This window comes from Callithrix jacchus, chromosome 5 (genome assembly GCF_049354715.1).
Source record: "Callithrix jacchus isolate 240 chromosome 5, calJac240_pri, whole genome shotgun sequence".
NCBI classification, from domain to species: Eukaryota; Metazoa; Chordata; class Mammalia; order Primates; family Cebidae; genus Callithrix; species Callithrix jacchus.
Window position 1 is genome coordinate 72,649,619 of NC_133506.1, and position 27,347 is coordinate 72,676,965.

At 41.2% G+C, this 27,347-nt stretch overlaps 1 protein-coding gene across 3 annotated transcripts in view; it reads left to right on the top strand.

The window, feature by feature from the left end:
- Positions 1-1,082: 1,082 nt before the first annotated feature.
- HSF5 (heat shock transcription factor 5) overlaps positions 1,083-27,347 on the top strand; it is a 69,996-nt gene continuing 43,731 nt past the window's right edge. For all 3 annotated transcript variants that reach the window (XM_035299721.3, XM_035299722.3, XM_035299723.3), the window contains exons 1-3: positions 1,083-1,785; positions 9,749-10,120; positions 26,075-26,172. In XM_035299721.3, coding sequence (XP_035155612.1) covers positions 1,203-1,785; positions 9,749-10,120; positions 26,075-26,172 — 1,053 coding nt within the window. In that variant the 5' untranslated portion in view covers positions 1,083-1,202. The remainder of the gene's footprint in view (positions 1,786-9,748; positions 10,121-26,074; positions 26,173-27,347) is intronic.

Consider the following 27,347-nt stretch of genomic DNA (forward strand, 5'->3'; position numbering starts at 1 on the left):
CTTTGACCATGAGAAGAGTAGAACATTGTACCCCTTTCTACCAGCAATTTCCTATTTATTTATTTAGAGACAGAGTCTCACTCTGTCACCCAGTCTGGAGTGCAGTGGTGCGATCTCGGCTCGCTGTAGCCTCCGTCTTCTGGATTTACGCGATTCTCCTGCCTCAGCCTCCTGAGTAGCTGGGACTACAGGTGCGTTACCACACTGGCTAATTTTTGCATTTTTAGTAGAGATGGGGGTTCACCATACTGGTCTGGCTGGTCTCGAACTCTTGGGCTCAAGCAGTCCACCCAGCTCAGCCTCCCCAAGTGTTTGGATTACAGGCGGGAGCCAGTGTGCCCTGCCAATTTCCATTTTCAAATGAACCTCTATTTTTTAATCAGCACAGCTCTGGTTATATTCTTATTTATTGATTGGCTAGGGATCGATTATTATGGTTACCGTAGAATTCTATCCCATCTTTATTTCTCTTTAATGTCTAAAATGCCACCAGCTGGTTGAGCAGGCACACAAAATACTACTTAGATTCTCGTGATTTCCTCCTCCCAAGGACCTCAGTTCTCATCTAACTTTGAGTAATTGTTTTGAGCAAAATGCTGACCGAAGAGAGTGTATCTTAAAAGATTTAAGATGCTACTATCTAACAGGTGAATTCGTTTACTCAAGATACATATACCTCCAGCAGCATCATTTTTGTTTGGAGAGATGAGCAGTGCCACGGTTTATTACAGGCCAGGCCCTTTGGTCCCCAGAATGACCGACTGCTGCCCAACGTACACCTTCTCTGCATTCCAAGTCCCCACTTGCTGGCTGGGTGGAAAAACACGCCTCTTGGTATTCCACGGTGGATAACTGGGCTTCTCTCTTCGCAGGACTTAGAACGCCCCGGCGGGCAGCCTTCCTGGCCTGAAGTCCGAGAACGCCTAGGGCAAGGTGCTCCTGCAGGGGTGCAGCAGGCTTCTGGCGGGCCAGGCCAGGGCACGCGGCCGCCGAACGGGTGGAGCCCGCGCCGCGCGGCGGGAACTCGAGGCCCCATTGGCCGTGCTGGGAGGCGCCACAGGGACTCGTGCGCCAACCGTCCCGAGTCCGCGGCTGCCCGGCGCCGGCAGGAGCGGACAGGGCAAGGCGAAGGCCTGGGGGGGAATCGAGAACGGGGTGGAAGAGCCAGGCTCGGGGGGGCAAGGCCCGGGCCCAGCGGGGCGATGGAGGAGGCGCTGCTCTCCACCCCCATCAACCCCAACAACTTCCCCGCTAAGCTTTGGCGTCTGGTGAACAGCCCGCGCTACCGCTCCATCCGCTGGGACGGCCGCGGCGAGGGGCTGCTCATCGACCAGCCACTCTTCGAGGCCGAGCTGCTCAGCCCGCCCGGGCCGGCGGGGGGCGGCGGCGGCGGGGCCACGGGGGCCGGGGCCGAGCCCGAGCTCTTCAAAACCACCAACTTCACCAGCTTCATCCGCCAGCTCAACCTCTACGGCTTCCGTAAGGTGGTGCTGGGCGGGCCGGGGCCGGGGAGCGGCGAGCCGGCAGGGTACGGGCCCCTCCACCACTTCCACAGCCCGCACTTCCGCCGCGACCAGCCGCAGCTCCTAGTGCACCTCAAGCGCCTGACCAGCGCCAACAAGGCCAAGCTGGCGGCGGGCCTGGAGGTGCCCTGCCGCCCGCCCAACCGCTTCCAGCGGCTGCTCATCACCTCGGCCTCTGCCTCCGCCGCCTCGGCCGCCGCCCCGACCCCGCTGCAGCACCAGGAGCCGCCGCAGCCCGCGGGGTCCAGGCCCGAGCCGCACGGTGAGTCCGGACAGCCTGCGCCCTCGCCTACGGCGGGCACATGGACGGCGGGGAGCAACAGCCGCTTGAGGGCGCATTTTCGCACGTCCTCACCTCGGGGGCGTCTGAAAGGCGCCTGGGACCCACTGTCCGCTGTGTTCCCCTGGGACTGGAGGTCCCGCCACCGCCACCGTTCTCAGCAGCACCAGCACCGTGGCCACCGGCCCTCCCCTGGAGGGTCTGTAAGCATTCAGCCCCTTCTGAGCCCACTGGCAGCAAAAGTGACCTCCGCCTTAGGCTCCCTCCTTCTACTGGTCCCCAGTTTGAACCCCGGAAGTTTGCCTGCTTTTAAGCCTCCGTTTACCTTCCTGAGACCCACACTGTCCACTGTAAACATCTAGAATAAGTAGTCCTTTGTTAAAACATTGGGTCTGGAAGAAACACAGAAGGCGCTCCTTTGCTCCAGTGGGAAGCAGAGTGGGTTAAGGTGAGAGGGAATAAAATTAGTCAAGAGAACTTAGAACATTGCGATAGCAACCAAGGGAAAGTTTTGGAAAAAGCCTGGAGTGGAAATTTGTCCTTGAAGAGGGCTACCACCTTCCACCTCTTGGCACATATAAGAAATCTTGGAAGAAGTGTTACAATAATCAGATTTAAGATTCTGAGTAATGTGTAGAATGGTAGACATTGTTTATATACCTTAAGAGCAAAAATACAATGATACATTGTCTCTTACAAGTTGTAGTTCCTATATAGAATGAATTGGCTACACGTTTCTAACGCAGTCTCGCTCTGTCACCCAGGCTGGAGTGCAGTGCCGCGATCTCGGCTCAGTGCAATCTCCACCTCCCGGGTTCAAGCGATTCTCCTGCCTCAGCCTCCTGAGTAGCTGGGGCTATAGATGCGCCACCACGCCTGGCTAATTTTTGTATTTTTAGTAAAGATGGGGTTTCACCATGTCGACCAGGATGGTCTCCATCTCTTGATCTCATGATTTGCCTGCCTCAGCCTCTCAAAGTGCTGAGATTACAGGCGTGAGCCACTGTGCCCAGCCTTACCCATTTCTTTAATTATAGTGAATTAGAGCTTGATGCTCCCTTAAAGGGGTGTGACTAGACAAACATAAAGCAAAAATGGTTTTCCTTATGGCTTTCAAGTTTAAAAAAAGAGAATTTTAGAAAGCTCACATTTGTAGCCTTTGAATTTATCACTATTGGCTACAATCTTTTGGTATTGAAAAAGCTTTTTGGTGTACATCTGTATGTAGTAAAAGTTCAGCAATCCCCTGTGATAGTGAATTATTTATTTGTTTATTTTATTTATTTATTTTGAGACGGAGTTTTGCTCTTGTTGCCCAGGCTGGAGTGCAATGGCACGATCTCGGCTCACTGCAACCTCTGCCTTCCAGGTTCAATCAATTCTCATGCCTCAGCCTCTTGAGTAGCTGGGATTACAGGCACATGCCACCACTTCTGGATAATTTTTCTATTTTTAGTAGAGATGAGGTTTCACCACATTGGCCTGGTTGGTCTTGAACTCCTGACCTCAGGTGATCCACCCACCTCAGCCTCCCAAAGTGTTGGGATTCCAGGTGTGAGCCACCGTGCCCAGTCTATTTCATTTTTGAGACAAAATCTCTCACTCAAGCTGGATTGTGATGGCATGATCTTGGCTCACTGAACCTCTGCCTACCAGGTTCAAGCGATTCGCCTGCCTCAGCGTCTCGACTAGCTGGATTACAGCCACCTGCCACCATACCTGGCTAATTTTTGTATTGTTAGTAGAGATGGAGTTTCACCATGCTGGCCAGGCTGGCTTTGAACTCCTGACCTCAGGTGATATGCCTGCCTCAGCCTCCGAAAGTGTTGGGATTACAGGTGTGAGCCACTGCACCTGGCCAAATTATTTTATAGACTTGTTTTTTGTGTGTTTGTTTTGTTTTGAGATAGGTCTCACTCTATCTCCCAGGCAGGAGTGCAGTGGCAGGATCTTGGCTTACTGCAACCTCTGCCACCCAGGCTCAAGGGCTCCTCCCATCTCAGCCTCTGGAGTAGCTGGGGGACTATAGGCACGGCTACCACAGCCAGCTAATTTTTTGTATTTTTGGTGGAGACACGGTTTCAGCTTGTTGTCCAGGCTGGTCTGGAACTCCTGGGCTCAAGCGGTCTGCCAACTTTGGCCTCTGGAAGTGCTGGGATTACAGGCGTGAGCCACCACCGTGCCAGGCCTATAGGCTTGATTTTTGATGTTCTTCCCCCTCTTTCAGGAAGGCAAGGGAAGCAATATTCCATTTCTCTGTTTAAAGAGTCCATGATATGAACCAGTATACCAAGAAACCAACAGGATGTAATAAGGAGAATTCATTCTTCACCTTCAACTAGGAGAGTAATAGATACATTTTCAGCATGTTAATGTGGATTTATTATAAAGACATCTGGGTTATTCTGGGGTTAATGGAAAAGTTTAAGTATACAAATAACACTATGTTTAACTTAACCTTCACCCAGGGTTAGGAATGACAATAGTACTTGGCTCATTTGGAATTTAGAAGATAAGGAACTAGGTTATGTGTCTGCTGTGGAGTTTAGAACATAAGGGACTAGGTTAAAGTTCCAATAATAAGTTGAAAAAGCAGCAGTGGCATAAGAATGTGCTAGAGGAATATGAGGCCACTTCCATGTGATGGCCACTGATTTTGACAGGAAATGGTAGGGAGCAAGGCAATGGAGACAATACCATGGCATGCATTTGGCAGAATCTCTGACATGGATTTTTTTTTTTTTCCAGGTTGCGTGTCTGGTGGGTATAAGGATAAAGACTAGAAAATGTGGTTTTGGGAGAAATGGGATAACCACTTCAAACAAAGAAACATACATGCATATACACATAAAAACCAACTTCTTGTCTCTGATCTTTTTCCCTCACCTATCTTAAACCCAGCTGTATTTTAAGGATGGAGTCCACTTTAATTGAAGAAATTTAGGGGCTATCTGGAATCTGATTTTATTCACTTAAAGTTCAGTTGGTCAGCATTTTAAAGATTAATATTTGTTGAAAAACATATGCCTTTTCAGTGTAGGTTATATGTCAGTCCATAGATAACTAGTCAGGTTAATTGCTAGTCAAGTTATTGTTTTCATTACTTTCCTGTTTGATGCTTTTTTTTTCTTCTTTTTTACGATTCTATCTGTTGGTGTGTGCAGAAGGTATGTCAGTTGTGGACTCTCTACACCATAGGCTTGGTTCACTAGGGAACTGTGTTACTGGTTTAGGTGGAATGTAATTGGATGTAGGTTCAAGAATACTGTTACTTGAATAATTGAACAAAGTTGTTCAAGAATACACTTTGTTTTGTTCTCATTCCATGTTCTATGTCCTTGACTCTTCGATTTCTCCTCATCTAATTTTTCTTCTTCTTAAATCTTGTTATGTGCCTGACTACACTGCTACTGCTTAGTTTCCATGTTTTATGTGTTCTATTTCAGTGTATGGGTTGAATACTTCTCTCTCTCTCTCTATTCTATAATAGAATCCTCTGTTTTAGGACCTAGTTCTTTTATTTAGAGCCGCTGAACCAACTGTACTGTTCACCTTCCAAGAGTATACTTGGTAAGAAACGTGAGATTGCATGTTTTTCCTCTGTGCACTTTTGCTATTTTGTTTTTAGAAGCAGTTATTTTACCATGTTTGTTAAGACATTCTAAACTAAGTAACAGGTATGAGAAGCAGATAATCTGTGTTTTCTTGTGGATACCATGCTCTCAAGAGGCAAGTTTTTGGACTCTTTCCTGGGAATTGATTAGTTCAGATGCCTTCCATAAAATAAATAGAATTTTTTTGGGGGGACAGTCTCACTCTGTCACCAGGCTGGAATGCTGTGGCATGATCCTGGCTCACTGCAAACTCTACCTCCTGGGTTCAAGGAATTCTTCTGCCTTAGCTGACAATACAGGTGCATGCCACCACTATTTTTTTTTTTTTTAGTAGAGACAGAGTTTCATCATGTTGGCCAGGATGATCTCCATCTCCTGACCTCGTGATCCGCCCACCTCGGCCTCCCAAAGTGCTAAGATTACAGGTGTGAGCCACTGTGCCCAGCAGAAATAGAATTTTTAAGAACACAGATTCACCCTGCCCTATATTTCCAGAATTCTGGATTCAAACTTTGCCAAATATATCCTAAAGATATTTTGAAGACATATAGGTGATGCTCTGTAATGCTGATCTGAATTAAGCCCTATAAGGTAACCCTTAACAGAAGAATAAAGGAGGGCTGAACATGTCTTGGTTCTTTATTTTAAAAAAGAATGCCCTTCTAGTCTTGACCATGTTCTAATTTTAACAGCATCTAAAATAGTTAATTGGCTGTCACTCCAAGTTTATCATGATAGAAGTAGACAGATATAAAACAATTTAAGTCAAGGTAGAGAATTCTTTAATTAGCTGCTTAAGTTATTTACAGCCTGAAAATTCACCGATAGCTTATCCCTGAGGAGGGCAGAGCTGTTGTACTCTGTAGGCAGCATATAGTGTTGACATGTGAGCATCCCAGGAGAAATCAAGCAATAGGTAGTTTGGACATAGAGAAACACCTCTTGTGAAGAGCAAAGAAAAAAATGGCGGTGGGGGGGTGGTCAGTAGTGGGTTCAAAGTGTGTGTACATGTGGAATTGCTAATCAAGCAGCATAAAACTGTTTTTTGCACTTTTTTTTTTTTTTTTTTTAAGACAGAGTCTCCCTCTGTCACCCAGGCTGGAGTGCAGTGGTGTGAACCTGGCTCACTGCAGCCTTGATTTCTGAGGATCAGTCATCCTCCCACCTCAGCTTCCTAGCTAAGGCTATTGGTGCATGCCAACACACCTGGCTGATTTTTTATTTTTTGTAAAGACAGGATCTCACTATTTTTTTTCTCTTTCTTTTTTTTTTTTTTTTTTTTTTGAGATGGAGTCTTTTCATGTCACCCAGACTGGCAGTGGCATAATCTTGGCTCACTGTAACCTCCACCTCCCTGGTTCAAGCTATTCTCCTTCCTCAGACTCCTGAGTAGCTGGGACTACAGGCATGCACCACCATGCCCAGCTAATTTTTGTCTTTTTGATAGAGATTGTGTTTCACCATTTGGCCAGGCTGGTCTCAAACTCCTGACCTCAAGTGATCTGCCCTCCTCGGCCTCCCAAAATGCTGGTATTACAAGTGTCAGCTACCACACCTGGCCAGGATCTCACCATTTTGCCTATGCTGGTCTGAAATTCCAAGATGAAGGAATCCTCCCATCTTGGCCTCCCAAAGTTCTAGGATTAGAGGGATGAGGCACTGCACAGGGTCTATTTTTTGTACTTTAAAGGAAGAAAGGAAAAATAGTTTTTCAGAGGTCTATCATTTGAGTACATTCAATCTTCTGAAGTAGGATTTCCCCCCATTAGATAAAGCCTCTTGATTTGCAGGGTTCCAGAATTTGTGTTGTTCATATGTGTATATTTGTTTTCTTGGGCCATTAATGCTTTATTTTTAAGAGACAGGATCTCACTCTGTCACCCAGGCTAGAGTGCAGTGGCACGATCATAGCTCACTGTAACCTTGAACTCCTGGACCCAATAGTGCTTTATTCTCTCTTTTTGAGACAGGGTCTCACTGTGTCACCTAGGCTGGAGTATAGTAGCTCAATCTCAGCTCACTGCAACCTCCACCTTCCAGGTTTAAACTATTCTCCTGCCTCAGCCTCCTGAGTAGCTGGGATTACAGGCATGTACCACCATGCCCAGCTAATTTTTCTATATTTTGCAGAGATGGGGTATCACTATGTTGCTCAGGCTGCTCTTGAAATCTTGGACTCAAGTGATCTGCCCATCTTGGCCTCCCAAAGTGCTGGGATTACAGGCATGAACCAACATGGGTGGCCTACTTTATTCTTCAAAGGAAATTAAACCACAGAAATAGAATGACAGACATGTAACTTGTTGAATGGGTTTACAATTTGATTATTTGGAAAAGCAGATATTTGAGTGTCAACTTTCAACATGTAGTTTAATACTTCAGTGGTGCATAAAAGTTTTCCCTCTGTTTTACAGATTAGCTTAATAAATTGAAAGGAACTTGTGAATCAATCACATGATTTAATACAATATTCTCCTTAGGAATAAATTAAGCTAGTTTTGTTTATGTTCAAGAATCATAATCTATAGTCCTGCAACATTTAAATTCTCCCTTCCCTCATTACATACTATTGCCTTTTCTCTCTCTTCCTTATCTCTACTGTTTATTCCTTTTTAACTTGCTAGTAAAGAGAAGACAAATATCAGAATCTTTGGGCCTGAATTTGTGGATTTTTAACAAACTCTTCAGGTGATTCAGATGTAAACCAATGTTGAGAGCCACTGATATCTGGGAAGGAATACTACTAGAAAGACCCTGAAGAAAGAAAAATCACAGAAAATGATGATTTATGGGATGAAGGAGAAAACTAAGTCAAACTTTTCAAGCCTGACTTTTCTACAAAGATTATTATTTTTAAAAATTTGAAAGGGAGGGCAAGACATGGTGGCTCATGCCTGTAATCCCAGCACTTTGGGAGGGAAAGGCAGGAGGATTGCTTGACCCCAGGGGTTCAAGACCAGCCTGGACAACATAAAGAGGCTCCTGCCCTACAAAAAAAAAAAAAAAAATTAGCCAGGTGTGGTGGTGCATTAAACTCCCAGCTGGGAAGTTGAGGTGAGAGGATGGCTTGAGCCCAGGAGTTTGAGGCTGCAGTGAGCCATGTTCACACCACTGCACTCCAGCCTCGAGACAAAGCAAGACTCTTTCTAAGAAAAAAAGACTAAAACATTAATGCCAAAAATAAACACATACAACACAAATTCTGGGGTCCTGAAAATCAAGTGGTCTTTATCTAATAGGGAAAAAAATTCTACTTCAGAAGACTGAATGTATTCAAATGATAGGCCTCTTAAAAATGATTTTTCCTTTTTTTTTAAGTACAAAAAAACAGGCCAGGTACATTGGCTCATTTTTTTTTTTTTTTTTTTGAGCCGGAGTTTCACTCTTGTTACCCAGGCTGGAGTGCAATGGCGCGATCTCGGCTCACTGCAACCTCTGCCTCCTGGGTTCAGGCAATTCTCCTGCCTCAGCCTCTTGAGTAGCTGGGATTACAGGCACGCGCCACCGTGCCCAGCTAATTCATTGGCTCATTTCTATAATCCTAGCACATTGGGAGGCCGAGGCAGGAGGATCGCTTGAGCCCAGGAGTTGCAGACGAGCCTGGGAACGTGGCAAGACCCTGTCTCTACAAAAAGTAAAAAAAAGTAACATTGCTTGGTGGTGTGCACCTATAGTTCCAGCTACTCTGGAGGCTGAGGTGGGAAGATTGCTTGAGTTTGGAAGTTTGAGACTAGAGCGACCTGAGATCACATCACTGCACTGCAGCCTGGGCAACAGAGTGAGACCCTGTTGGTCAGTCAATTGATAGAGTGATAGATAGATGACAGATTGCAAAGAGTGTTACTTTTTAAATATCTTGTAATTGTTATATGTTCCACACCCATTTATTTTATTTTTTGGTAGAGAGCTTAATTTTATGCCTATTATTAATGCTCCAAATGGTTTGAAAGACTGAATGGAAAACTTTTAGGAAGTAGCTTACACGTTGGAAAAATCTGGGTCAGGCAAATAAAGCAAAAAGTAAGATGGCCAAATCGTGTATAAAAGGCTTTTAATGTTGAATATTTGATTTAACATTTGATTTAATGTTAAGAGTTTGGGCACTTTGCCTTTTATGACTATTACACTGAGAAAACAAAGGTTTATTTGATTCTTCTTTCAGCATTATATATCTCATATTCTTGATTCTGAACTTGTTTTTACCAAAACTAAACTTCTATTGTGTTAAAAACGGCTGATAGGTGAAGAGTAGTACATTTTGTGACCTTTGGTATACTATGTCTGGTGCTATAATGTAAAATTAGTAAATGTGCTCTTCCTCTTTTATGCAGGACCAGCGGCTGTAGGACAATTTCACCGGTCATTTCGGCGAGATAGTTTGTCTCCTTACTCCTATGTAACTTCATCCCATGACCACAGTACTTTTCCTATGAAAAGTTTAGATCGGACCCCAATTCCTCATAGAATATGGCAGAACTCCCTTGGAATGCACCCTGGACAAGTGGAGACATCTCCCACATTTTCAGATAAAGGGGTTCCATTTCCTGTACTCCAGAGGTTTCCAGCTGAGGTTACCTATACACTGCAGCCCAGCGCCACATCTGTACATGTTCAACAAGGTCCTCAAACAATGGTCAGCTCCTCCCAAAAATATAGTAACTACACACCCTCAGCACAGTACTCGCAAGCCTACTATCCAACAGGTATGAGAAATTCTGGTTTACTACCTTCTATTTAAGGTTGTTGGTAATGCACATATATATTTTTAAATGCATTTTAATCTTTGTGTGCTTTAAAACAAACAGTAGGAATGTACCCCCAGGAAATGGCAGAGATTTCTTAGCAAGAGATATTTTTAAACAATATATAAAATTTCATTGTATTTTTAAGGGTTGTAACTTGTATTCAAAATGTGTCCTAGTTATTAAGACTTAGTACGCCAAGGCCAGGTGTGGTGGCCCATGCCTGTAATCCCAGCATATTGGGAGATCGAGGTGGTGGATCACTTCAGGTCAGGATTCAAGACCAGCCTAGCCAACATGGTGAAACCCCATCCCTGCTAAAAATACAAAACTTAGCCAGGCATAGTGGTAGGGGCCTGTAATCCCAGCTACTCAGGAGGCTGAGACAAGAGAATTGATTGAACCTGGGAGGCAGAGGTTGCAGTAAGCTGAGGTTGCGCCACTGCACTCCAGCCTAGACGACAGAGTGAGACTCTATCTCAAAAAAACAAAACAAAACAAAACAAAAACCTTAGTACCCTAGAACCTCATTTTAACTCTATCCTTCGTGCAGTTTTTTTTAAAGTTTTTGTTTAAATATGTCTTTAATATATTTAATATGATTTAATATTATAGATGAGATTGTCTCATAATGAAATAATTTTACTATCTCAGTAATGATGTTTAATAAAAAAACATACTCTCTGAACATTAAATTTTTTAGTAAAAACCTGGTGAACAGTGGAATCTTCACAGTGTTATTCCCAGCCAGCTAAGAATTGGGGAGTAGCAGAGAAGGAGGAACCTGACAGTGACAACTGACTTGGAATCAAAGGCATTGAGGACATGCTGGTAGATCCCAAACCACTAATTGGAAATGCTTATGATAACAATCATCTGTTTTGCTTTCTGGGAAAAAAAAGTTGTGTGTGTGTTTGAGATGGAGTTTCGCTCTTGTTGCCTAGGCTGGAGTACAATGGCTTGATCTCAGCTCACTGCAACCTCCGCCTCCCAGGTTCAAGCGATTCTCCTGCCTCAGCCTCCTGAGTAGCTGGGATTATAGGCGCCTACCACCACATCTGGCAAATTTTTGTATTTTTGGTAGAGATGGGGTTTCACCATGTTGGCCAGGCTTGTCTCGAGTTCCTGACCTCGAGTGATCCACCTGCCTCGGCCTCCCAAAGTGCTGGGATTAGGGGAGTGAACCACTGCGCCTGGTGTGTGTGTGTGTGTGTATGTGTGTGTGTGTGTGTTTAAATAGAAAACTTTTTGCAATATATTCTTACCATTTCACGCAAATGTATTTTCAATTTTGCAAAAACACCATAGCCATGGCATGCATCTCATCATGTGGTATGCTTTTTACACAATGATGAAATGAGGCAATAGAAATAAGACAAGGGTCAAAGCTTTCAGAAAAGATCAGAAAGAGAAGAAAGGGGGCATTCCTTTGCCCTGTGAATTAATAATCTAGGAGCTTTAATTTTTTTTAATTATGTAAATCTGGAAGCAATTTCTGGAGGTCTTTTGTTAGACCATTTCTCCCAGGCAGTACTAAGTGGAAAGCTAAGTTTTTTTTAAATTTTAAATATTTAAAAAAATATATTATTAGAGTAGAAGAAATGTAAATTAGAAAAGGGGATGGCGTAATTTGTTGCCATTTAATAGTTATAAATCTGGGCCAGGTGCAGTGGCTCAGCCTGTAATCCCAGCGCTTTGGGAGGCCGAGGCGGGCAGATCACGACATCAGGAATTCGAGACCAGCCTGGCCAACATAGTGAAACCCAGTCGCTACTAAAAAAAAAAACAAAAATTAGCCGGGTGTGGTCGCCTGCGCCTGCAGTCCCAGGTACTCTGAAGGCTGAGGCAGGAGAATCGCTCGACCACGGGAGGCGAAGGTTGCAGTGAGCCGAGATCGCGCCACCGTACTCCAGCCTGGGTGACAGAGCAAGGCTCTGTCTCAAAAAAAAATTTTTTTTTTTAAATTATAAATCTGGGCTAGTGAGAGAGCTGAGCCGCCTGCCACGCCACCGCCGCCTCCGCCTCCCCTCCCTGAGCAGGAGCCGGGACCGGGGCCCCGTCCGCCAGCCCAGCGTGTACCTCCTCGTCGTCAGGTACCTGCCCGCAGCCCCAGCACCTACCTCGTCATTGTGAGGTACCTGCAGGCAGCCCCAGCCCGTACCTCATCGTCAGGTACCCGCAGGCAGCCCCAGCACGTACCTCGTCATCGTGAGGTACTTGCCCGCGGCCCCAGCACGTACCTAGTCGTCAGGTAGTTGCCCGCGGCCCCAGCCCGTACCTCGTCATCGTGAGGTAACCGCCCGCAGCCCCAGCACTACCTCATCCTCCGGTACCCACAGGCTGCCCCAGTCCGTACCTCGTCATCAGGTACCCGCCCGCAGCCGTAGCCAGCACCTCCTCCTCACGTACCTGCCCGCAGCCCCAGCTCGTACCTCCTTGTCAGGCCGGAAGGAGGTGGCCGGACCGAGGAAGCGCCCACGCATTTGGCGGGAGAAGGAAACCGCCTTCCCTTCCCCGCCATGTCGGCGCCCGCGGCCACAGTCATTAACTCCCACCACTACAGGTCTGACGAGATCTCAGAAAAAAACAGCAAGAAACAATTGAACTCATTGATGAAGTCCAAAATGAAATAGACTTAATGAACAAGCCCAGTGAGATTTTGAAAGTAGAACAGAAATATAACAAACTCTGCCAATCATTTTTTTCAGAAGCGGTCAGAATTGATCGCCGGAATCCCACATTTTTGGGTGCCATTTGTCAATGGTCCATGTGTGTCTACACTGCTTGGGGAGGAGGACGAAGACGCACTGCATTATTTGACCAGAGTTGAAGTGACAGAGTTTGAAGAGATTAAATCAGGTTACAGAACAGATTTTTATTTTGATGAAAATCCTTACTTTGAAAATAAAGTTCTCCCCAAATAATTTAATCTGAATGAGAGTGATGTTCCATCTACAAAGTCCACTGAAATCAAATGAAAATCTGGAAAGGATTTGACGAAGCCTTCAAGTCAAACGCAAAATAAAGCCAGCAGGAAGAAGCAGCTTGAGGAACCAGGGAGCTTCTTTACCCGATTTACCGACCATTGTGATGCAGGTGCTGATGAGTTAGCAGAGGTCATCAAAGATACTGTTTAGCCAAACCCATTACAGTACTACTTGGTTTCTGATATGGATGATGAAGAAGGAGAAGGAGAAGATGATGAAGAGGAGGAAGGATTAAAAGATGTTGATGAAGAAGGGGATGAGGAGGAAGGTGAAGAAGGTGATAAAGGGGAGGAAGGAGAAGGGGATGAAGCAGAAAATGACTAATAGAACACTAATGGATTCCAACCTCCTTTTAAACAAATTTTCTCTAGTCCCTGGGAGCAAGTACAGTCTTTTTTTTTTTTTTTCCTCTTATGCTCAGTCACCCTGTTCTCAAAGTCTCTTTTCTCTATACCATGGTTCTGAACTTATTTGGGGGGAAATATCTTGAGCAGAATACAATGGGAAAAGAGTCTCTACCCCTTTCAGTTCAAAATTCATTTTTATCCCTTCCCGTCTGAACAAAAACTGTGTGGAATCAATACCACTGAGCCCTGTGGGGGAAAAAAGAATGTGTGGAATCAATACCACTGAGCCCTGTGGGGGAAAAAAGAAAAACCTGCTCCCTTGTCTCTGCTGGATGCTGGAAGCCTCTGTGTAGCAGTGCCCAGAATTCTAGCTTTTTTCCTCCTTTCTCTGTGTATTGAACTCAGAGAGTATACCATGTCTCTATGTGAATATGCATAGTAAGCGTTTACCAACATGTATCTGTTGACTTTCTCTTGTTAAAAATAAGAAAAAACTTTTTTTTTTTTTTTTTTTTTGAGATGGAGTTTCGCTCTTGTTACCCAGGCTGGAGTGCAATGGCGCAATCTCGGCTCACCGCAACCTCCGCCTCCTGGGCTCAGGCAATTCTCCTGCCTCAGCCTCCCGAGTAGCTGGGATTACAGGCACGTGCCACCATGCCCAGCTAATTTTTTGTATTTTTAGTAGAGACGGGGTTTCACCATGTTGACCTGGATGGTCTCAATCTCTTGACCTTGTGATCCACCCGTCTCGGCCTCCCAAAGTGCTGGGATTACAGGCGTGAGCCACCGCGCCCGGCCCAAGAAAAAACTTTTAAAAAGTTGAATTATAGAAGGTCAGCAAAGGGTGGGTTTGAGATGTTTGGGTGGGTTAAGTGGGCATTTTTGACATGGTTTTTCCTTTGGAATGTTTGTGATATTTGACAGACATCCTTGCAGTTTAAGATGATACTTTTTAAAATAAATTATCTCCTAATGATAACTTGAGCCCTGCCTTTCTATGGGAGAATCAGCAGAACCTGTAGGATCTTATTTGGAATTGACATTCTCTATTGTAATTTTTTTCCTGTTTATTTAAAAATTTTCTTTTTGCTTCACTGGAAAGGAAAGGTGATGCTCAGTTTTTTTGTTTTTTTTTTTGTAGTATAAACATAATTTTTTTTTAAATTTTTTATTGCATTTTAGGTTTTGGGGTACATGAGCAGAGCATGCAAGACAGTTGCATAGGTACACACATGGCAGTGTGTTTTGCTTCCTTTCTCCCCTTCACCCACGTTTAGCATTTCTCCCCAGGTTATCCCTCCCCACCACCCCCTCCCACTGGCCCTCCCCTTTTCCCCCCAATAGACCCCAGTGTTTAGTACTCCCCTCCCTGTGTCCATGTGTTCTCATTTTTCATCACCCGCCTATGAGTGAGAATATGCGGTGTTTCATTTTCTGTTCTTGTGTCAGTTTGCTGAGGATGATGTTCTCCAGATTCATCCATGTCCCTACAAACGACACAAACTCATCATTTCTGATTGCTGCATAATATTCCATGGTGTATATGTGCCACATTTTTCCAATCCAGTCTATCATCAATGGGCATTTTGGGTTGATTCCAGGTCTTTGCTATTGTAAACAGTGCTGCAATGAACATTCGTGTACATGTGTCCTTATAGTAGAACGATTTATAGTCTTTTGGATATATACCCAGTAATGGGATTGCTGGGTCAAATGGAATTTCTATTCTAAGGCCTTGAGGAATCGCCACACTGTCTTCCACAATGGTTGAACTAATTTACACTCCCACCAACAGTGTAAAAGTGTTCCTTTTTCTCCACATCCTCTCCAGCATCTGTTGTCTCCAGATTTTTTAATGATCGCCATTCTAACTGGCGTGAGATGGTATCTCAATGTGGTTTTGATTTGCATCTCTCTGATGACCAGTGACGATGAGCATTTTTTCATATGATTGTTGGCCTCGTATATGTCTTCTTTCGTAAAGTGTCTATTCATATCCTTTGCCCACTTTTGAATGGGCTTGTTTGTTTTTTTCCTGTAAATCTGTTTGAGTTCTTTGTAAATTCTGGATATCAGCCCTTTGTCAGATGGGTAAACTGCAAAAATTTTTTCCCATTCTGTTGGTTGCCGATCCACTCTAGTGACTGTTTCTTTTGCCGTGCAGAAGCTGTGGAGTTTCATTAGGTCCCATTTGTCTATTTTGGCTTTTGTTGCCAATGCTTTTGGTGTTTTGTTCATGAAGTCCTTGCCTACTCCTATGTCCTGGATAGTTTTGCCTAGATTTCCTTCTAGGGTTTTTATCGTGCCAGGTCTTGTGTTTAAGTCTTTAATCCATCTGGAGTTAATTTTAATGTAAGGTGTCAGGAAGGGATCCAGTTTCTGCTTTCTGCACATGGCTAGCCAGTTTTCCCAACACCATTTGTTAAACAGGGAGTCCTTTCCCCATTGCTTGTTTTTGTCAGGTTTATCAAAGATTGTATAGTTGTAGATATGTTGTGTTGCCTCCGGTGCCTCTGTTTTGTTCCATTGGTCTATATCTCTGTTTTGGTACCAGTACCATGCTGTTTTGATTACTGTAGCCTTGTAGTATAGTTTGAAATCCAGTAGTGTGATGCCCCCCACTGTGTTCTTTTTGCTTAGAATTGACTTGGCTATGCGGGCTCTCTTTTGGTTCCATATGAAGTTCATGGTGGTTTTTTCCAGTTCTGTGAAGAAAGTCAATGGTAGCTTGATGGGGATAGCATTGATTCTGTAAATTACTTTGGGCAGTATAGCCATTTTCATGATATTAATTCTGCCTAACCATGAACATGGAATGTTTCTCCATCTGTTTGTGTCCTCTCTGATTTCGTTGAGCAGTGGTTTGTAGTTCTCCTTGAAGAGGTCCCTTACGTTCCTTGTGAGTTGTATTCCAAGGTCAGAAGTCGAGGCAGCAATTAGGAGCCTACCACACAAAAAAAGCCCAGGTCCAGACAGGTTCACAGCCGAATTCTACCAGACACACAAAGAGGAGCTGGTACCATTCCTTCTAAAACTATTCCAAACAATCCAAAAAGAGGGAATCCTTCCCAAATCATTTTATGAGACCAACATCATCCTGATACCAAAACCCGGCAGAGACCCAACAAGAAAAGAAAACTTCAGGCCAATATCCATGATGAACATAGATGCAAAAATCTTCAATAAAATATTGGCAAGCCGATTGCAACAGCAAATCAAAAAACTTATTCATCATGATCAAGTAGGATTCATCCCAGGGATGCAAGGCTGGTTCAACATACACAAGTCTATAAACGTAATTCACCACATAAACAGAACCAAAAAAAAAAACCACATGATTATCTCAATTGACGCAGAGAAGGCATTTGACAAAATTCAACAGCCCTTTATGCTAAAAACCCTCAATAAACTCAGTATCGATAGAACGTATCTCAAAGTAATAAAAGCTATTTATGACAAACCAACAGCCAATATCATACTGAATGGGCAAAAACTGGAAGCATTCCCTTTGAAATCTGGCACTAGACAAGGATGCCCTTTTTCACCACTCCTATTCAATATAGTACTGGAAGTTCTAGCCAGAGCAATCAGGCAAGAAAAAGAAATAAAGGGTATTCAAATAGGAAAGGTGGAAGCCAAATTGTCTCTATTTGCAGACGACATGATAGTATACCTAGAAGACCCCATCGCCTCGCCCAAAAACTCCTGAAACTGATAAGCAACTTCAGCAAAGTCTCAGGATATAAAATCAATGTGCAAAAATCACAAGCATTCGTCTACACCAATAACAGACTTAAAGAAAGCCAAATCAAGAACGAACTGCCATTCACAATTGCTACGTCTACACCAATAACAGACTTAAAGAAAGCCAAATCAAGAACGAACTGCCATTCACAATTGCTACAAAATGAATAAAATACCTTGGGATGCTCAGTTTTAAAGATTAAAAGTGGACAAGTTGCTTTGTTACAATAATACCAAATGTGTACACACAAATAACAAAATTGTAAATCTGGTGACTGTTCTAGTTGTAACAGTGCTCACTATTTTCTAGCTGTTAATTTCTGACTGTATACTTTTTTCATTGGCTCATTGTACCTAAATATAGCAGTGAAAAGGATTACTTTATTTTCCCAAAATGTTTAAGTTTAATGATATTAAAATAATCTAGATTGAGTTTTATAGATTTTCAGAGCTGTTACTCTTTTGGTGAATGGCACTGAAAAGAAAAGGAGGGAATTATATGAAGGATGATTTTGCACTTTTAATCATTTTGCCTACTAGAAATTAAAATTTTTTTTTAACCATGTTACATAGAAAATGGTTAAGGCCTAGTTTTTTCCTGCAGATTTGCCCAGCTACTTCTTTGAAGACCTAAAATATCTGTACAGTCTTTAAAAACAAGATGGCTGGGTATGGTGGCTCATACCTGTAATCCCAACAACTTGGGAGGCTGAGGTGGAGGATGGTTTGAGCCCAGGAGTTTGAGGCTGCAGTGAGCCATGACTGTGCCACTGCATTCCAGCCTGGAAAATGTATTCCAAGTTCTAAGCAATCCTCATGGAAACTGCTGGTTCTAAATTTTATGAGAAGTACTCACATATTGTCCACTAAAAACACTACAAATGTTATAGTTAATATTCATTATAGAAATACTATTTGTTAAAGTATAATTTTGGACATGTTTTAAAAATATTTTAGTTTGATGTAAATTATAAATTGGGAGTTGTCTCCAAGTGTTTAAGGTAAGAATTAGGAAAGAGGCATTGAAAAAAAGAACAAGTAAGTGCTACTGATGTTTTTATAGTATATGGCACATAGAGAGTTTTGTGTTAGCTGAATTTTTGTTTTGTCTGTCTTCTTTAATAGGGATAATGGAAATGACTGCAAAGTTTCTCAGATTATGAGAATAAGAAATCTCATGCTGACTTCTAGAACACAATGTAGGCCGAACTGCTTTGAACATTCTGAAGTACTTTAGAAATGAAAGGGTTTTATTGTTAAATATAAAAAACTCGCAATGGAAAAGAAAGTGCCATAAAAATACCCTGCAAGTACTTAATTCCTCCAAATTATGGGTGAAGGAAATAAAAAGTAGTGAGCAATTTAACCAATATTTAGTGAGTAATTATTTATGAAGAGTATTACAAATAACTTTACCAAAATTAAATAGAATATCATTCTCATGAGGTGGGTGGATCACTTAAGGCCAGGAATTTCAGACAAGCCTGGCCAGCATGGTGAACCCCATCTCTACTAACAATAGAAAAATTTGCTAGGTGTGGTGTTGTGCCTGTAGTCCCAGCTACTTGGGAGGCTGAGGTGAGAAGATTGCTTGAGCTCAGAAGGTTGAGGCTGCCGTGAGCTGTGATTATGCCATTGCACTCTAGCCTGGCCAACAGAGCAAGACCTTGTCTCAAAAAAAAAAAAAAAAAAATTAGTCATGTTGTAAAAATAAACTTGGATCTGGTCTTCAAATAGTATAACCAGTAAATTTTGAATTTTGTAATATTTAATAAATGATTAATTTCCCTAGTAAAATCAAACACTGAAACTAAAATTTTGCCATCAGACTAACTCATAAAATAACTCATTGGAATCATTTTTTTTTCTTTCTCAAGTTAGAACAGACTGGAGTCATTTTTTATATTTGTTGTTCCTCCCTTGAAGTGTGAGTTTCCCATTGTTACCACTTCTTCAAAGGCAAAATGTAGACCCAGCATTAGTTGACTCTTTTTATTCTTGCCTTATCTAGAATTCAGTTTTGCCTCTGATTTTATAGTCTACAACTATAATTTAATTTTCCTCTTTTTATGAAAAACTTCATTTTAAACCTTTTAATTTTACTTATTCTCCACTATATATTTGAACATATATTAAGAATATTAACCTTGGCTGGGTGTGGTGGCTCATGCCTGTAATCCCAGCACCTTGGGAGGCCAAGGTAGGCAGATGACAGTCAGGTGTTCAAGACCAGCCTGGCCAATATGTAAAACCTAATCTCTACTAAAAATATAAAAATTAGCAAAGTGTGGTGGTGGTCGCCTGTAGTCCCAACTACTAGGGAGGCTGAGGTAGGAGAATTTCTTGAACCTGAGGGGCAGAAGTTGCAGTGAGCCAAGATCGAGGCACTGCACTCTAGCCTGGGCAACAGAGCAAGGCTCTGTCTCAAAAAAAAAAAGAATATTTATTTATATATATACAATCCTGTATTGAGAATTGTTTCCTTTAATCCTGAATTGACTCAAAATCAACTTTGCCTATTTTTCAAAGTTTTAAACTCAAGGCAGTGATTAGTAAATTGTAGCTGCCCTTCATCTCTTATTTAACACACACTTATATAGCAATCACTATGACCAGGTGCCGTTCTGAGTACTCTTTAACTTATTCACTAATTTAATCCTCACAATACCCTTATAAAGTAGTGTAATTATCCTCATTTTATAGATGAGGAAACTGAGGCACAGCTAGAAAGTTGTGGGCTTGGAAACAAACCCAGACAATCTGACCCAAGATTCTGTTCTTTTGACTGCTGTGCTTGCCTGCCTGCCTCTCATGAAGAGGGTCTTTTGTTTTTTAGCTTTGTTTTTGTTTTGAGATAATTTTTTTCTGGTATATCTCTTCCTCAGAGTTAGTTCTTCCCAGATAGAGTGGACAATAGCAATTGGTAGGGGAATCTACCTTTGTATGCTGCTGGTGGCATTGGGACTGCTCTGGGTTACTGACTTATCCTGAGAGAGGGAGAACATACTCCAGTTGCTAGAGTGGGAGGTTCAGTCTGGGGGCTCTGTGGAATGGGGCTGACTCTAACTCATTTCTGTATCCCACTACACCTGAAGAGTGCTTGCTATAATGGGTTTTAAGTAAATAGTTTATTAAATGGAATGAACTAGTTCTAGTCCCAGCTTTGCAGTTAATCATTGGATATGAACGTCAATGGATTATATCATGTTATGTGGCCTCAATTTCCCTTTCTATAAAGTGGCCATAATAGTCTGGGTGAGGAGTTAAATGAACTAATATATATTAATAGGCTTTGTAAAACTTAAACACTATTTACATGTAAAGGATAAAACGTTTTAAAAGCTATCTTTTTTTTTTAAACACTATTTACATGTAAAGGATAAAATGTTTTAAAAGCTGTCTTTTTTTTTTTTTTTTTTTTAGACAGAGTCTTGCTCTGTCACCAGGCTGGAATGCAGTAGCGCCATCTTGCCTCACTGCAACCTCTGCCTCCTGGATTCAAGCAATTCTTCTGCCTCAGCCTCCTGAGTAGCTGGGACTATAGGCATACGCCAGCATGCCTGGCTAATTTTTGTATTTTTAGTAGAGATGGGGTTTCACCATGTTGGCCAGGATGGTCTCACTCTCTTGACCTTGTGATCAGCCCGCCTTGGCCTCCCAAAATGCTGGGATTACAGGCGTGAGCCACTGCACCTGGCCTATTTTTATTTTTATTATTTTTTAAGAGACAAGGTCTTGCTTTCTCACCAGACTGGAGTGCAGTGGAATGATCATAGCTCACTGCAGCCTGAACTCCTGGGCTCAAGCTATCCTCTCACTTCAGCTTCCCAAATAGCTAGGACTATAGGCACACAGCATCACAGCCAGCTAATTAAATTTTTTTTTTTAATTTTGGTAGAGTTAGGATCTTGCTTTGTTGCCCAGGCTGGTCCCAAGATCTTGGTCTCAAGTGTACCCCCTGCTTAGTCTCCTGAGTTGCTGGAATTATAGGTGTGAGCTACTGTACCTGTCCAACAGCTGTCTTTTAAATGATCCTAGAAAGCTGGGCATGATGGCTCATGCCTGTACTTCCAGCACTTTGAGAGGCCGAGGAAGGTAGATCAGTTGAGATCAGGAGTTTGAGACCAGCCTGGCCAAGATGGTGAAACTCCATTGCTATTAAAATACAAACAAAATTTAGCCAGGCATGGTGGCACATGCCTGTAGTCCTAGCTACTTGGGAGGCTGACACAGGAGAATCACTTGAACCCAGGAGGCTGAGGTTTCAGTGAGCTGAGATTGAGCCATTGTACTCCAGCCTGGCCAACAGATCAAGACTCTGTCTCAAAAAAATAAATACGCCTAGGTATTAACACTTTAAAGGCTAAATGAATTTATAAGAATATATGCTTTTCCCCAAGGTACACATGATATTTTTATTTTTTATTAGAAAATATATATCTGGCCAGGAGTGGTGGCTCATGCCTGTAAACCCAGCACTTTTAGAGGCTGAGAGGCAAGAGGATCACTTGAAGCCAGGAGTTTGAGACCAGCCTGGGCCACAGAACAAGATCATGTCTCCAAAAAAAAAAAAAAAAAAAAAAAAGGAAAAAGGAAATAAAGAAAATTAAAGCTTTTTCTGAATTGGCCCTTGGGCAAAAAGAGTTACTGATTATTGTTTTAAAGTACATTCAAATTCTACAGGTGTGATCTTCAGGCTTCTACTCTTCCATTAATGTACATGAATATAGAGTTATAAGAGTTTTTTGTGCTGTTACTCTTGTTCTCAGGCAGCCTGTATTGCTTCTCTGAAAATACTTAATTTTGTGCTTATGGAAAAGAGGCCCTTAGCACCCGGAAGTGCTCGCTCTCTCCTGCCATAAGAAACTAAGCAAAAATACAATCATATTTACCTTTTTTAAAAATTGTGAAAAAATATACATAACATGAAACTTAACTACTTTGACTATTTTTTAGTGTACTGTTTTGTGGCATTAAATACATTCACCATCATCACTGTGTATCTCCAGAACTTTTCATCTTCCCCAGCCAAACTCTGTACCCATTAACCACTAACTCCCCGTTAGAGAACACCAACCCATCCCTGAGGTGGAGAGGTTGCCCCTAGCAACCACCATTCTATTTTCTGTCTCTAAATTGAACTATTCTGAATATCTCATAGAAGTGGAATAATATATTTAATATACATACTTTCCATCTTAACCATTTTTAAATATACAATTCATTGACACTACTTACATTCACAATATTGTGCAACCCTTGCCATTCTTTTCAAAACTTTTCATTACTCAAATGAAACTTGGTACCCATTAAGCAGTAGCTTCCCATTGTGCCCTTTCCCCCAGCCCCTGGTCATTTCTAATTTATTTTTTGTTTATATGAATTTGACTAGTCTAGGAACCTTACATGAGGAATTGTACAATATTTGTCCTTTTGTGACTGGCTTATTTCACTTAATGTCTTTTAAGATTTATCTATATTGTAGTATGTCAGAATTTTCTTCCTTTTAAAGGCTGGATAATATTCCATTGTATGTGTGTAACACATTTTGTGTTACACAAAATCCATTCATCCGTTGATGGATACTGAGTTGCTTCCATCTTGGGGCTATTGTAAATTTTGCTACAGTGAACATGGGTGTAGAGATATCTCTTCAAATGACTGTCTTCACTTTGGGATATATACTTAAAAGACCTTTTCTTTACCTCACCATAAATGAGGAGATACTGGGTCCTAGTTGCTATAGGAATTTATCTGCCTCGGCCTCCCAAAGTGCTGAGATTACGGGCGTGAGCCACTGTGGCCGGCCAAAATATTTTAATTCTATATTTGAATTACTTCTATAGGATAAAGTATATTAATGTGTTTACCTCACCTACAGCTCGGAAGCAATAATTTTTAGTAACTCTTGCTTAAAATTTTTTATTATTTAGAAAATTTTTGAAAATGTCATCAACTCCTATATCTAAAATGGAATTCTTTTCATTATTTGAAGTTTTTCTTTCTACATGAAATTTAATGCTTCAACTAAACACTCCTTTCAGAAGACACTGAAAGTTCTTTATGCAGATGAATGTGTCTTAGGACATATTGATAAACTAAGTTTTATAAATGTCAGTGCTTTCATAATACACAGATTTTTCGTATGCTAGGCATACAGTCAGATTTCTGTGCCTGGGTTTTCATATTCAGTAAACTTACTAATACCTTACTTTGTTCTATTTTGATGACTCTACAAAATAGGACTGTACTGGTAAGGAAGAGCCATTGAGGAATCTTTTTGGATTATAATCTTTTCAAGTCCTCATTTTCTTCATACAGTTACCTTTTTACTTTTCATTTGTTACTGGATACTTTAAAGAATATTTATTTACTTTTTTGCTGTTTCCTGAGATACCAACTCAGCTATCAAGCTATCAAAAATATGTTAACATATTCTCTGTTATATATTCTAGTTTATTTCTCTGATAAATTTAAAGTACATTTTTACACCTATTGAAAATATGTAACCAATGGAGTCAGAAACTTTTGAAAAATAAAGCTAACACCTTTTACTGATTTATTTGTAATGAAACATCACTTTTTGGTACCCTGATGGAATGGGCCTGCAGCTCCCAAGGCTTTTCCTGATGCTAAGTGGCTAGATTTTCCTTAGCTGCTGTAACTCTAGGTTACAGAAAAAGAACCCCCTGCCCCCCTCCTTTTTTTTTTTCAGAGTTTTGGCCAACTCTGCAGATTCTGCTTGGTGTTTATTTGGATTCAGTTTATTTCCTAGGACACCTAGGTGTTCAGATACTTTGGGAAATCAAATTCAAACCCAAAACATTTAAAATATATATTTGAATAATGCTTGAAGGATCACATGTAAGAACCTATTCACCTAACCTATATTGGAAATAACAGCTTGAATTTTATGAGGCAGTCTTCATAATATATGGCTTTTAAAAGTCACCAAAATTGTTAAAAATTATGCCATCCAAAAAAACTTTTATATTTATGTCTGAACTATAATTTTGCCCATTATTTCAAGTTTTCGTTCTGTGTGCAAAATTTAGTGGTTAAATTGCTCATGATACAATGAGAAAATATTTTTTTCTACTATATCTTCATGAACTTCTGATGTTTTAAACAATAGTCATGGAGGAATAGGGAAGCATTTCAGTTAATGTTTTTATAATTCTTAGATCAATTTACTTTTAAAGATTAAATAATGAGATTAGTAATTTTATTAGCACATTCAAAATATGAAAAATGTGGACATAAAAAGGAAGAGTTGCAACCTTATTGATAAAGACACATTTAAGGTGTTTAAGCAAGTAGAATCCTAGTAAAATTACAAATGTTACATTTCAGGAGGAGGGAAAGCTTAGCTTATAGAATTATTGTGAGATATATATATACATACATACATACATACACACACATACACATTTTTTTCACATAGGCTCTTACTCTGTCACCCAGGCTGGAGTGCAGTGGTACAATCACAGCTTACTGTGGCCTCTACCTCCCAGCTCAAGTGATCCTCCCACCTTAGCCTCCCAAGTAGCTGGGACTATAGCCACCAAGCCTGGCTGATTTTTGTATTTTTTGTAGAGATGGGCTTTCACTGTGTTGCCCAGGCTGGTCTCAAACTTCTGGGCTGAAGGGATTCACCTGTCTCAGCCTCCCAAAGTTCCAGGGCTACAGGAGTGAGCCACCACGCCTGGCCATATTGTGGTATATTAAAGAGCATGTGCTTTGAAGTTTAATTACTCCCTCTGTCACTTTGAGCTTTGTGACTTTTGGTGAATTACTTAATATCATTGAGCTTTAGTTTACTTGTTTTGTAAATGCAATATATGTAAAGCATTTGCTAGTGTGCCTAGAACAGGGTAGGTGCTCAATATACATCATCCTCTGTTTAATCCACAGCTGTGATATTAATAACTGATTCTCATTTATACTGGAGAGTCTGGAAAAAAGGTGACTTAACCTATTATTAAGACTGCATCTGTAAGTGTAACTTTGCTAGTACCAAGAGTTCAATCTTTTCACAGTGTCCTAACTATAAAGGGAAAGTTTTGAAAATGTGTTTCTTTAGTTAAAATAATAGGAGCTAACATTTATTGATTGCTTATTGTGAACCAGTACTGTTCTAAGTTCTTTATGGATATTAGCTCATTTATTCCTCACAACAACCATATTTGTAGGTTCTCTTATTCTGTTATTATCTCTATTTGAATAGGATTCAGAAACTGAGGCACACAGAGATAAACCATGTTCAAATTTACATTGGGCTGTGAAGCCAGGCTGGTGGAGCTGGGCTCCAATGCCAGGCAGTCTGGCTCTATGATCTGCATTCCTAACCACTTGCCTAAATGATTAAAACATTTTTTGTATACATTTCTACTGGATGCATTGTTTAATGGTGGAACATTTAGAGAATAGTTTGCACTTATTTTCCTCTTTTAAAACACTTCCCCCTCCAAATAGTTGTTACTGTTGAAATTATTGAAATACTTATTTTGGAATTTCAATATATTCTACTTTCAATAAAATGAAATTAATTTCAATATGAAATATGTTTGGTTAGAAAGGTAACCAAATGCTTAGGTGCTAAAGAAATCTCTTAATAACATACATTAGATGTGACTCTTTTAAAGACCTTTAAAATTATTTTATTAATTTGTTGTTTTCAGTAAATGATACCACCTAATTGGACTAAATATTTTGTTAGATACTCAAAGGAAGTTCTTCAAATTTGGATTTCTTTCCAGGCTGAAAGAGGGCCGCTCTTTGAATGCTATAGAAAGGTATTATGGTTGATAGCTTTTCTGTGTTTGAATTTGTTCCAGCTGTGCTGCAGTGCTGTTCTCCTTCTACCCACATGGATGCTCTAAGTAGTTGTGTTACTCCCGCTGCCTCTTCCTATGCACACTGCAACTACTTCCAGGTAAGGTTCTTGGAACCATGGGCATGTTCTGTACTTCATGTGCAATTTTACCGACCTTGCAAAATTTCAAAGTGTAATTTTATATTAATGAGTAACCAGAAGTATGCTGTGGATTAATGGGCTTTATTTTCTTAATTCTTAAAAAAAAAGAGAGAATTGATATAAATAATATCTCAGGATTCTTCTAGGCCAGCACTGTTCAATATAGCAGCCACATGTGGCTATTTAAGCTAATTAAAATGGAATTAAATTTAAAAATTCATTCCTCAGTTATACTAACCATATTTCATGTGCTCAGTAGTCTTACATGGTTATTTAAATTAAAACTAAAAATAAATTTAAAAATTATTCCATACTTAAAGTAGACACATTTTGAGTGTTCAGTAGTTTCATATGGGTTATGGCTACTGAATTTTACAGCACAGATCTAGAGCATACCCATTATTTCTGAAAGTTATTTTAAACAGTGATGTTCTAGATTTTTCCAAGGTAAAATGAATACCCGGTAAACACTAAACATGTATGTCACCAAATGACAGATTCTTCCAAGATGATACAGATAATTAGACCTTTTTTTGAGAGAGAGTCTCGCTCTGTCGCCCAGGCTTGAGTACAGTGGCGCCATCTTGGCTCATTGCAACCTCTGCCTCCTGGGTCCCGGTTCAAGCAATTCTCCTGCCTCAGCCTCCCGAGTAGCTGGGATTACAGACACGTGCCACCATGCCCAGCTAATTTTTGTATTTTTAGTAGAGACAGGGTTTCACCATATTGGCTAGGCTGGTATTGAACTCCTGACCTTGTGATACACCCGCCTCGGCCTCTCAAAGTGCTGGGATTATAGGCGTGAGCCACCACACCCAGCCTGGACTTTTCTTTTTTAAGGAGAAAGGAGAAAAACGTCAAAAATGAGAATTTTAAGTAGTGGCCCCCTTCATCCATAGCCCATATATTGTAAACACCATAGCAGTTGAGTATTCCTTATTCAAAATGCTTGGGACCAGAGTGTTTCAGATTTTGGAACATCTGCAAAAGTATAATGAGATATCTTGGGGATGTGACTCATCTAAACATAACATCTATTTATGTTTCATATGTGCCATATACACATAGTATAAAAGTAATTTCATACAATATTTTTAGTAGCTTTGTTTATGAAACAAGTTTGTGTTAAATGC